Source organism: Hemitrygon akajei, chromosome 8 (genome assembly GCF_048418815.1).
Source record: "Hemitrygon akajei chromosome 8, sHemAka1.3, whole genome shotgun sequence".
Classification (NCBI taxonomy): domain Eukaryota; kingdom Metazoa; phylum Chordata; class Chondrichthyes; order Myliobatiformes; family Dasyatidae; genus Hemitrygon; species Hemitrygon akajei.
In genome coordinates this window covers 112,905,979-112,919,134 of record NC_133131.1, presented here as the reverse complement: position 1 = coordinate 112,919,134, position 13,156 = coordinate 112,905,979, and the positions used below count along the sequence as shown (strand labels likewise).

Below are 13,156 nucleotides of genomic sequence, written 5' to 3'. Positions count from 1 at the left end.
CTCTTACTCAGATCCATTCTTGTACAATAAGTCAACATTTTTGGAATAAATTTTCCAGTTAAAGTTTCCAATTAATGTTTCAGTTGATGCAGGGCAGCTTTAAAAGGGATAAATATGCAAGATATTTTAACATAAGCAACCTTTGTTAACCTATCAGAACAATTTGTGACATAACAACATTCTAGTGTACATACTTAATGACAGAGGAATAGATTCTTCCCTTCCACCATCAGATTTATGAATGGTCCATGAGCACTACCTCATTATTATTTTTGTACTGTTTACTTCATAATTTATAACAGCTTTTTGCCTTTGCACTGTACAGCTATTAAAACAAATCTCATATCTTGCAAGACATTGGTAATAAACCTGATTCTGATTCTCTAAAGATAATTGCTTTCACTGTCACTAGCAGACCACTAAAATTGGGGGGCGGGGGGGGGGGGGTTCTACCTTTAAAGTAATAATGGAAATGTGATGGAAGGGTGCCTATTAGAGAGGAGAGCTTGAGATATTGATTAAAGACCAGCTTTCGTAAGAAGCAACACATAGAATAGTCCAATTGAAAACATGAAATTACCAAACCATTTTTGAATTTGAATTGAGAACACTTACATTTTTGACAGTTCTCTATACCTGGACCCCAGCATGCTTGCTCATGACACTGCGAATAACATTTGGGGCCTGTGAACAAAAAAATGTTACATAATTAAACATCAAAAAATTAACAACGATAAGGAAATTCATTCAAATATTGTTCAAGCTTCTATATCTAGCAAAAACTATCTTCTCTCAAAATATTCAACCAAACTTACTAATCACAGTTTAAAATGAAGGAAAAATGGAACATTGAATTTTAAAGATTAGCTTTATTTGTCACATATACATGGAAACATAATGAAATGCATCATTTTGCCAATGACTGACACAGTCTGGGGTATGTTAGAGGCAGCCTACAACTGTTGCCATGTTGCCAGAGTGAATATAGGATTCCCACAACTTACTGTACGTCTCTGTGAGTGGAAACCCATGCAGTCGCTAGAACAACATACAAACTCCTTGCTGACAGTGGTGAGAACTGAACCCCAATCGATCCACTTTTATTTTTAAATTTACTTTATACTTGACGCTGTAAAGCATTGCATTAACTGCTACACTACTATTCGGATTGATTTCAGAAGCAGTGAAAATAGTACCCTTAAAAATAATATGAATTTGTTAAAATTTAAGAAATTGTTGCAATTGAGACCTTATTTAGGGTAGGAAAACAGTGCACCTAAATGAGATCCGATGTCCTGCAGGTGTGAGGCAAGCTTGGTGCAGTTGCAGTCATTTTCCAAAATGAGTGTGAAATGATCTTTGAAGCAAGTTATAATTTCTGGAGCCTCTTGTGTATTGCTACCTGAATAAGCTAATAAACAGGGATAGGACAAACTAGAGAACATATTTTTTGAAGGCAGTAACACTCAAACAAGAGGAATTATTTGTTGGAATGAGTTGAAGCTAAACCATGTAATATAAATAATTCTTGAACTACACATCAATTACATACAGTACGTTACAAATGATAATAGTACTAATACTCTGAATGGGATTATGAAGCTGCAATCTGCTCTTAAATTCTTTTTACATCTGTAATGAAGAAATTGTGGCCCATCACCTCTCCTACTAGCCTGTTAGGCACTATTCCTGCTTCTGGGTACCTAATGAAGTGTCCACTGAGTGTATGTTTGTGGTCTTCTGCTTTTATAGCTCATCCACTTCAAGGTTTGACGTGTTGTGGGATCAGAAATGCTCTTCTGCACACCACTGTTGCTGACTGGACGTTTTTAATTTCTCACGCCATTCCCTGTAAACTCTGTGCTGTGCTTGAAAATCCCTGGAGATCAGCAGTTTCTGAGATACTTAAACCACCTTGTATGACACCAACAATCATTCCACGGTCCAAGTCACATAGTTCACTCTTCTTCTTCATTCTGATGTTTGGTCTGAACAGCAACTGAACCACTTGGCCATGTCTGTATGCTTTTATGCATTTTGAGCTGCTGTCATATGATTGGCCAATTAGATATTTGCATGAACGAGCAGGTGTATAGGTGTACCTAATGAAGTGGCCACTGAATTAAGGGTTTATACATAATTAAGAGCATATTGTTTTCAGAATCATTTCTGATGTTGAATGTCCTATGGAAACCTCCAAAGAAGTAGTTACATCTGCAGTTTTAATCCCTGAATTACTTCACCACATGCACTCAACAGCTTTGTTTCCTTATCATCTTGGCTGGTCCTGATGACATACAATATTTCATTATCCAACTTATTATCTATGTAACATAATATTTTGTCCAGTATTTTCTATGACAGCCTCTGATAGCCTCGGATGGATGGATGGATGGATGGATGGATGGATGGATGGATGGATGGATGGATGGATGGATGGATGGATGGATGGATGGATGGATGGATGGATACTTTATTCATCCCCATGGGGAAATTCAACATTTTTTTCCAATGTCCCATACACTTGTTGTAGCAAAAACTCATTACATACAATACTTAACTCAGTAATAATATGATATGCATCTAAATCACTAACTCAAAAAGCATTAATAATAGCTTTAAAAAAGTTCTTAAGTCCTGGCAGTTGAATTGTAAAGCCTAATGGCATTGGGGAGTATTGACCTCTTCATCCTGTCTGAGGAGCATTGCATCGACAGTAACCTGTCGCTGAAGCTGCTTCTCTGTCTCTGGATGGTGCTATGTAGAGGATGTTCAGGGTTTTCCATAATTGACCGTAGCCTACTCAGCGCCCTTCGCTCAGCTACCGATGTTAAACTCTCCAGTACTTTGCCCACGACAGAGCCCGCCTTCCTTACCAGCTTATTAAGACGTGAGGCGTCCTTCTTCTTAATGCTTCCTCCCCAACACGCCACCACAAAGAAGAGGGCGCTCTCAACAACTGACCTATAGAACATCTTCAGCATCTCACTGCAGACATTGAATGACGCCAACCTTCTAAGGAAGTACAGTCGACTCTGTGCCTTCCTGCACAAGGCATCTGTGTTGGCAGTCCAGTCTAGCTTCTCGTCTAACTGTACTCCCAGATACTTGTAGGTCTTAACCTGCTCCACACATTCTCCATTAATGATCACTGGCTCCATATGAGGCCTAGATCTCCTAAAGTCCACCACCATCTCCTTGGTCTTGGTGACATTGAGACGCAGGTAGTTTGAGTTGCACCATATCACAAAGTCCTGTATCAGTTTCCTATACTCCTCCTCCTGTCCATTCCTGACACACCCCACTATGGCCGTGTCATCAGCGAACTTCTGCACATGGCAGGACTCCGAGTTATATTGGAAGTCTGATGTGTACAGGGTGAACAGGACCGGAGAGAGTACGGTTCCCTGTGGCGCTCCTGTGCTGCTGACCACCGTGTCAGACCTACAGTCTCCCAACCGCACATACTGAGGTCTATCTGTCAAGTAGTCCACTATCCAATCCACCATGTGAGAGTCTACTCCCATCTCCGTTAGTTTGTGCTTTAAGATCTTGGGCTGGATGGTGTTAAAGGCACTAGAGAAGTCAAGGAATGTAATCCTCACAGCACAACTGACCCCATCTAGGTGAGAGAGTGATTTGTGCAGCAAATACGTGATAGCATCCTCCACTCCCACCTTCTCCTTATACGCAAACTGAAGCGGATCCCGGGCGTGCCTGGTTTGTGGCCTCAGATTCTGTATTATCAGCCGCTCCATGGTCTTCATCACGTGCGACGTCAAGGCAACAGGTCTGAAGTCATTCAACTCCTTTGGTTGTGGTTTCTTCGGTACCGGGACAATACAGGATGTTTTCCACTGTCTGGGTACTCTTCTCTGATCTAGACTCATGTTGAAGATGCGCTGTAGTGGTTCTCCCAGTTCAGTCGCACAGGCCCTCAGTAATCGTGGGGAAACTCCATCCGGTCCAGCCGCCTTGCTGGTACAGATCTTCCTCAGTTGACCTTCCACCTGTGCAGCCGTAAACCTGGGTGTGGGCCAGGTCTCCTGTGAGTGGCTATTTTCCTGTGAGGGAAGTAAGCCTGGTGTGGAGTTCTGCAGTGAGGGTGAGATTGTGCTGTCGAACCTATTGAAGAAGTTGTTCAGCTGGTTCACTTTCTCCACATCTCCACTTATGTTTGCCGCCCGCTTTGCACCACATCCGGTGATGATCTTCATCCCATCCCACACCTCCTTCATGCTTTTTTTCTGCAGCTTTTGTTCTAACTTTCTCCTATACTGCTCCTTTGCCCCCCTTATCTGTACTCTGAGTTCCTTCTGAACTCTTTTAAGCTCCAACCGATCACCATCTTTAAAGGCCCTCTTCTTCTGGTTTAGGAGGCCTTTGATGTGACTAGTGATCCAGGGCTTATTATTGGGATAGCAGCGAACAGTTCTAACAGGAACAACGGCATCCACACAAAAATTAATATTAACCCTGCATCACGCTCAGTGTTGTCTTTTTAAACTTTAACTGTTCCAAACAATAGATTTATGAACATTCAACATAATGAACAGACACTGCTCCTTGGTCCAGCCAGTCTACCCAACAGTTCAGTGATGTTTTGCATTTAACAAAATACACTCCATCCACAGTCATAATGTTATTATGTGACCCACAGTTTCTTCTACAATTTTCTATATGGTCTCTCATACTGCTGACCTATACTGGTCTTCTTTATATCATGCACCCACCACTGACATCTTTTCACCCATTCTCCTGCTGATCTTATTGATTAATGGTACTTTCCACCTTCTCTATTCTCATCATCCATGATCCTTACAAAGTACCTGGGGGCGCCACTGTACATAGGAGAGACTAGACAAATTAAAAAAGAAAATCTCTTCCTTTTGGTTTTGCAATTCTCCATTAAGGGGAAAAGCTAGAAAGCAAAACATTGACAGCTTACTAAAAAATACAGCACACAAATAGGTCCTTCAGTCCAGGCAGCTCATCTCACGTTCTAAACACCCTCTTCATGAAGAAATTGCCACTCAGGTTCTTATTGAATCTCTCCACTTTCACTCTAAACTTGTGTCCTTTAGTTTTTGATTCCCCAACTGTGGGGAAAAGATGGTATGCATTTACCCTAATTCTGTGCCCCCCATGATTTTTTAACTTATTCTTCATGTTACAAGAGTATAAATGATTCTGGTGTGAAAGTTGTAATCTATTTTCATTTACAGAAATTTATACTTAATGTAGACACTAATGCTCACATGTAGATGGATGAGAAAATAAAATGTGTATGTAACAGTTAACAGGTTAAAAAATCATCAAATTACTGAACATCTGAAATACAGAGCTTGTAAGTTATAAACTAAACTAGGTTTCTGTTTTAATATGATAACCTACTGAATACTACCATAATCATTTGGTAAGAATGGACTTATTTCTTACAATTTGCTGCAGTGAAATTAACGGCTAGGTTGTTCGTCTTGCTGTCTTCTAGAATATCATCCCAATTAATCGATTGCAAGTAACAAAGCTGAGGATTTGAAGCAAATTTCACCGTGCCGGATAAAATCTCTGAAAGGTAAAAAAAAACAAGTATGTCACTCAAAGCGTGGCTACAAAGTGATTATAAATCACAACATATTCAATTCTGGTTATTTCTGGTAAAATCACATTTATACCTATTCAACATCCATTCTCCTGAAGTGATTTGGTAAGAAGTCAGTAGTTTGTACAAAGGACATTTCAGGGTTAACTATGCTGGTGCGAATCAGGAGAATAAAATAACAGGTTCCTCACTTGAATTGGAATTTGTAAGCTAGTTGGGCTTTTAATAAAAATCCAACAACTTCACAGCCACTTTTTATTGCTATCAAATTATTACCAGAATATTTTATTTCTAAATATCAAATAAGTTAAAATTCTAGAATGACTATAGCGGAATTTGAACTTTACTCTAGATCACCACATGCTCCAGGATGAGGTATTGTTATCCAGCTTTACCACTAGACACGTGAACTGAATAGTAAGCTGTTTGAAAGTAAGTACCTGCACGGAACACAGGTGAACTTGATTTTACTAACCACAAATTCCATGCATGTGGTCAAGAGACACGCCAGCTCCTCAGCTACTGGCACTGAGTCACTTACCCCAGACCTGATGCTCATCACAATTCAAATATTCTTCAGATGAACAGTTCCATCAGAAAAACCAGACCTCATTCACAAAAACCACATAAAGCTAGCACAAGAGCATTAAAAAATTACACATGTTCACTGGAACCGGTAGCCACAGGTGCAAACAATTATCCAGATGTAAGGAACTATGGGATTTACCCAATGCAGGGAACAAATAATTTCCCACTGGTCCCACACAATGCAGGCCCTGGGCTTGATTTTTCACAAAGACCATTCATCCATTGATTTTTCAACAGTATCCAGACATGCTATGGTTAACATGTCTGTCTGCACCACATATGGAATGATGCTCGACGACCCAAAATGTGTGCTAAGTCCCGGAGCAGAACACACAACCAGAGGCACATCAGTCCCCCACTTGGCATCTCAGAAACCCATTAACTCGATTGACAGAATGGACGTGCAGTTAACATTGCTCATGAATTCAGCAGTGCTGGTCAATTTTCCCTCCCATAAATTACTTCTCAGGCTTGACTAGCATTGGTTAATCAGCCAAAGCTGGGAACAAACTTGGAATGCTTCTAGCATGCACGTAAATCTACCTGTTACAAAAACCGGGTAAGTCTCTTGGTCTCAGTCAATACTTTTGGAAAGGTTAGAGGAGAGGGAAGAAGTGGTGGACAGCTGCAAGTATTCTTACTGTCTTGAGTAATTTTCTCATGTTTCCCCATCTCTGCCTTATATCTTTGCAGACAACTTACCCTGAGACGAGCTGAACATTGGCAGTGCTCTATTTTCATAGACATTAATTCACTAATTAAAATCATTACAAACAGGAAACCAACAAAGTTTAATGTACTGATTCCAAGCCACAAAAATCAGATATTCTGCACTCTGGAAGGAGTTTTTCTTGTTATTACTCCCACACCTACCGTACAGTCAAGGAGGCCAAATTGGCCCATCAAGTCCATGCCAGCAACACCATTTTCCCATTAGTATCCCTCGAATCATTCTCTCTACATTCAGAGTCATAGAACAGTACAGCATAAAAACAGCCCCATCAGCCCATGCTGAACCATTTAGACTTGCTACTCCAATTGACCTTGCAGGGGACCCATAGTCCTGCATACCTACTACCATGCAAATACCTATCGAAGCTTCTCAAAAGTTAAAATTGAGCTTGAATGCACCACTTATGCAGGCAGCACATTCCACACTCTCACGACCCTCTGAGTGAAGAAGTTTTCCATGTTTCTTTTAAACTTTTCACCTTTCACCCTTAAGCCTATAATATCCAATTCTAATCCCGCCCAACCTCAGCAGAAAAAGCCTGTTTGCACTTACCCTATCTAGGTCCCTCATAATTTTGTATATCTCTATCAAATCTCCTCTCAATCTTCTACATTCCAAGGAATAAAGTCTTAGCCTATTCAACCTTTCCATATATCTCAGGCCCTCCAGACCCAGCAACTTCCTTGTAAATTTTCTCTGTACTCTCCCAAATTTACTTACATCCTTCCTATAGGTTGGTGACGAAAACTGCACACAATACTCCAGATTGGGCCTCACCAATGTCTTATATAACTTCAACATAACATCCCATCTCCTGTACACAATACATTGATTTATGAAGGCCAATGCATCAAAAGCTTTCTTCATGATGCTTTCAGCCTGTGACACCACTTTCAATGAATTATGGACTTGTATTCCCAGATTGTCTTGTTCTCCCACACTCCTCAGTGCTCTACCGTTCACTGTGTAAGACCTACCCTGGTTGGTCCTACCAAATTGCAACACCTCACACTTGTCTGCAGAAAATTCCATCTGCCATTTTCAGCCCATTTTTCCAGCTGGTCCAGATCCCACTGCAAGCCTTGATAGTCTTCTTTGCTGTCCACTATACCCCTGATCTTAGTGTCATCTGAAAATTTGCTGATTCAGTTTACCACATTATCATCCAGATTATTGATGACAAACAACAAAGGACCAGGCACTGATCTCTGCAGCACATCACCAGTCACAGGCCTCCAGTCAGAGAGGCAACCATTTACTACTACTCTCTAGCTTCTCCCACAAAGCCAATGTCTAATCCAATTTACTAATTCATTTTGTATGCTGAGCAACTGAACCTTCTTGACCAGCCTCCCATGTTACTAAAGTCCATGTAGACAACATCTACTGCCTTGCCTTCATCAACTTTCCTGGTAACTTACTCAAAAAGCTCTACAAGATTGGTTAGACATGGCCTACAATACATGAAGCCCTGCTGACTCTCCTTAATCAGACAATGTCCAAACGAATACTCATATATCCTGTCCCTCAGAATACTTTCCAATACCCTTCCTATTATTGATGTTTGGCTCACTGGCTTATAATTTTCTTTAACAGCGGAACAACATTGGCTATTCTTTAATTGTCTGGCATTTCACTTGTCACTAAGGATGATTTGAATATCTCTGCTAGGGCCCCCTGCAATTTCTGCACTTGCCTCCTACAGGGTCCAAGGAAACACCTCATCAGGCCCTAGGGATTTATCCATCCCAATTTGCCTCAAGACAGCAAGCATCTCCTCTGTAATCTGTACAGAGTCCATGAAGTTCACGCCGATATGGCTAATTTCCATAGACTGTGTCCATCTACTGAGCACATGCAGATGCAAAAAAATGCAGCTGAGATCTCCCTCATTTTTTTTGGCTCCACACATGGATTACCATTCCGATCTTCCAGAGGACCAATCCTCTTATTCTTAACGTATCTGTGGAACTCCTTAGGGTACTCCTTCACCTTGCCTGCTACAGCAGCCTTTTAGCTGCATTTTAGCCCTCCCAGTTTCTTTATTTAATGTTCTCTTGCATTTCTTATACTCCATAAGCATCTCATTTGTTCCTTCCTGCCTATAACTTCAAGGCACCTCCTTTTTTTCCCCCTCAACCAGGGCCTCAATATCTCTTGAAAACCAAGGTTCCCTATACCCGTTATCTTTACTTCTGATTTTAACAGGCACATCCAAGCTTTAAACTCTCAAAAGTTCACTTTTGAAGGCCTCCCACTTACGAAGTACATATGTAGAGTTTAAGAAAACTTTGTAGAAAACTTATGTAGAGCTTAAGAAAATTTTCCTGAACACATCTGATGAACTATTCTCATCAACTTCCTAGACTTTACACCCTCCCCCACACACACACACACTAGGGGGATTTAATAGCCACCAATTAACTCTTACACTGTACAACTTTGGGATGTGTGATGAAAACAGAGCAACTTGGGGAAGACCCATCTCGTCACTGGGAGAATGTGCAAACTCTGTACAGAGAGTACTGGAGGATGGGATTGAACTGCACTGTTGGAACCATGAGGTAGCATCTCAACCAGCTGGGTTGTCCTCAGCTCCAATGCTTGTTGCATACCTCAGAAATGATTCCTATCAAGATGGGCATTAGCAACACAGGACTATTAACACATGAGTGGAAGGTAACAACAGTACAGGGAACTGCAGCAGTTAAACATTAACTCACAGGCGATGGTGCAGAGCTGAACATTTTAGATAAGATGCTGATTTAGGTTTCTTTTAAAGGCAGCTAGCCAACTGTCAGAATAAAGTTTCTATTTCAGGGAACACAGGTATAAAGCTCTCCATCACCCAGCCAGATTGCAATCTGTCCTTTAAGTTATAACTTCTGGAGAAGTAATTTCGGGCCACTGGTACACACCTTCTTTCTGCCACTTGGGAGATACTGCTCACTGTAGTTAACACTGAGTTACTCTCACGGCCAGCTATAAATGGGAAAGTTTGAAAGATCAAGCTTTAGTGGGCAAGATATTGGAAGTTATCTTAGGGACTAGATATACAAGTATTTGGGATAACCAGGGACTGATTAGGAAGAGTCAACATGGGTTTGTGCATGGTAGGTCGTGCCTAACCAATTTTAAGAGGTTTTTTTGAGGAAGTTATCAGGTAAGCTGATGAAGTCAAGGCAGTGGATGTCGTCTACATGGACTTTAACAAGATCTCTGACAAGGTCCTGCATGGGATGTTGGCTAAGAAGGTTCAGTCGCTTGATATTCAGGATGAGACAGTAAATTGGATTAGACATTGGCTTTGTGGGAGAAGACAGAGAGTGGTAGTAGATGGTTGCCTCTCTGACTAGAGGCCTGTGACTAGTGGTATGCTGCAGGGATCAGCGCTGGGTCTGTTGTTGCTTGTCATCTACATCAACGATCTGGATGATAATGTAAGCTGGATCAGCAAATTTGCAGATGACACCAAGATTTGGGCATTGTGGACAGTGAGGAAGACTATTAAAGCTTGCTGCAGGATCTGGACCAGCTGGAAAAAAAAGGGTTGAAAAATGGCAGATGGAATCTAATGCAAGAAAATGTGAGATGTTGCACTTTGGGAGGCCAAACCAGGGTAGGCCTTGCATGGTGAGTGGTAGAACAGAGGAATCCTGGAATATAGATCCATAATCCCTTGGAAGTGGCATCACAGGTAGATAGGGTTGTAAAAAGAGCATTTGGCATATTATCCTTCATAAGGTAAAGTATAGCGGATTCCAGCTAATAGAGCCATCAGGTAATTGGGACAGCTACCGGTACTTATTTGTGACAACTCTTAAGGACAAAAACAAATCAAGAAAATAGCTGGGATTCCTTTTGTTTATTTGGGACACCATGCCACTTAATTGGGAAAGGAGATTGTTGCCGACCAGTTTTTAAACTAATTCCAGTTGCATGCACTTGTGTGACTGTTAGTGACCTCACCATGCTTAGAGTGGAAGTTTTTAAAATGGCACCAGTTGCGTGTGTTTATGTTAAAAAGGCAGTGATTTTTGTCACTGATAGTTGATGACAAATAAGTAGCAAGACAACTCAGGACTGTTTTGCTCACTGTGGTTTCAAATATTCAGGCTTGGAGATGCCAGAAATAGTTGGGAGTGAAAAGGAAATTATTTCACTCCTTCAACAAGTTAGGAGCTATTATTTTGGTCAAGGTGGTGTCTGAGTAAACGCTCCTTTGGTCAACATCTTCTGTCTTCCTTATGTCTTTTACAGTTGTTTTCGGTCTTGGATCTGATTTTGGATCTGTTGGAGCCTGTAATTTGCTGTTTGGAGATTGTTTGGATGTCCCAGTGCTCTGTAGTCTCCAAACGGAGGCAGCATACACGAACCTCAAGGTGGGCTGGCTGCGGGATGCAAGCCGATGTTCGACGCTATTTTGGTGATTAAAGCAACAAGGGAGATTGAAGTGAGTGTGGAGCGTGAGCAGCGGCTGCCAGCCTTTTGATTGCTGAGGATTGCTCTGCTACACTACTGGAGAGGGGAGAACCTGCCACTGTGTCCGAAGAATATTACCCAGGTTTTCGGTGATTTGGATGTAGACTCGGGTGTGGGTGGGTGTGTGTATGTATGAGGGACATAATTAATGTAAAAAATGTAAGCGGGCTTTTTCCAGAGGCTGGGTGAGACTAGAAGTAGAAGCCATGAATTAAGGGCAAAAGGTGAAATGTTCAAGGGGAATATGAGCGGAAGCTTCTTCACTAGGGAATGGTTAGAGTGTGGAACAAGCTGCCAACAGAAGAGGTGGATGCGGGTTTGATTTGAACATTTAATAGAAATTTGGATAGGTACGTGAATGGGGGAGGGGGGTATGGCGGACTATGGTCCAGGTGCAGGTCGATAACACTTGACAGATTACTAGTTCGGTACTGACTAGATGGGCCAAAACACTTGTTTGAATGAATTGGTAACGATGCACTCATTGGAACAGACGAGATGAGGGGAATTGGGAAGGTAGAGATCAAGTGGCATTAAGGTAAAATGTCAGCCATGATATTAATGAATAAAGTAGGTGGTGACTGGAGTGGTAGTGGGGGTTGCAAGTGGTCTACTTTTAGTTCTATTTCTTATTTTCTTATGATTACAAAACATCTTTAATTGTGAGTGGTTTGTTATCAGACTGACGTCTCTCCCTGTGTGCAGCCATTCACCTCTTCCCATTTCTCCATCCCAAATAGAGACCAAGATACTTGTGTGGTTACTGCAACATGACTTAAAAATGTAATCTCGTCTTTGCCACGCAATTTGGACTTGAGTGCACAGGACAATCACGAATTTGCAGAAGACAAATTAGGAAGTGAACAGCGATAGGTGTTACAGGGGCTGGTAGAATATGCTTACATTGACAGGTGAAACATAGCACTGAAAAATACAAAGTGTCAGACCAGTACTAAGAACATGGAGAGGTAATATAAGCCAGATACCTCAATTCCAAAGGAGGCATGGGCACACAGTAACCCGAAGGTAGAAAAAAAGTGAAGGTGCAGCGTAAACGAGGAATATGTTAGGAAGAATATGGACAAAAGCTTTTTAAATAGAGGAGGAGGCTACAAGAGTAAAGAGATGATGAACTTTGATAAGACTTGGTTTTGCTACAGCTGGAGTATTGTATCCAAGTCTTGGCACAACATGTATGTGAAGGCTTTGGAGAGAATGGAGTAAAAATACATTTAATGACCTTAGGGATGTGGGACTTAACACACATATAGACTAGAGAAGCTGTCGTATACTCCTTGAACTTGAAAGGGTGGCTATATACAAATACTCCAAATACGTCACGCCTGGAATTTTAGTGGTGAAATACTGACTGATGGATTTTTCCTGCGTGTTGGACTTCATTGCCATTAATAGTCTAACATACATTCAATTCATTTTTTCAGTCTGTTACAGATTGGCTTAATAGTTATTTGTAAAGTGAGCCTGGTACTTATCAAGGCACCTTGGGGAACAAAAGGGGGTCCTCACATGTTAATTGGAATGTAGGAATTGGGACCTAACTGTGTTAATCAGAGCATGGGAACCAGAGCTGATGCACTAAATTGTATATGGGAACCAGGGTCCTGCTGGAATAAAGGGAATATGTTAATGGGAGCACTGGAATCAGAGTATTATTTTGTTAATAGGAGCATGAAAATGAGCACTAGTTAAGCTGGTTGCCAAATTATGGGGATTCCTGAACAATTGATTTA

At 41.3% G+C, this 13,156-nt stretch overlaps 1 protein-coding gene across 4 annotated transcripts in view; it reads right to left on the bottom strand.

Moving 5' to 3' along the window:
* The window catches only part of egfra (epidermal growth factor receptor a (erythroblastic leukemia viral (v-erb-b) oncogene homolog, avian)), a 283,288-nt gene that overhangs the window by 82,833 nt on the left and 187,299 nt on the right, over positions 1 to 13,156 (bottom strand). For all 4 annotated transcript variants that reach the window (XM_073054395.1, XM_073054393.1, XM_073054391.1 and 1 more), the window contains exons 4-5: positions 5,440 to 5,568; positions 616 to 684 (exon numbers count right to left, since the gene is read on the bottom strand). In XM_073054395.1, coding sequence (XP_072910496.1) covers positions 616 to 684; positions 5,440 to 5,568 — 198 coding nt within the window. The remainder of the gene's footprint in view (positions 1 to 615; positions 685 to 5,439; positions 5,569 to 13,156) is intronic.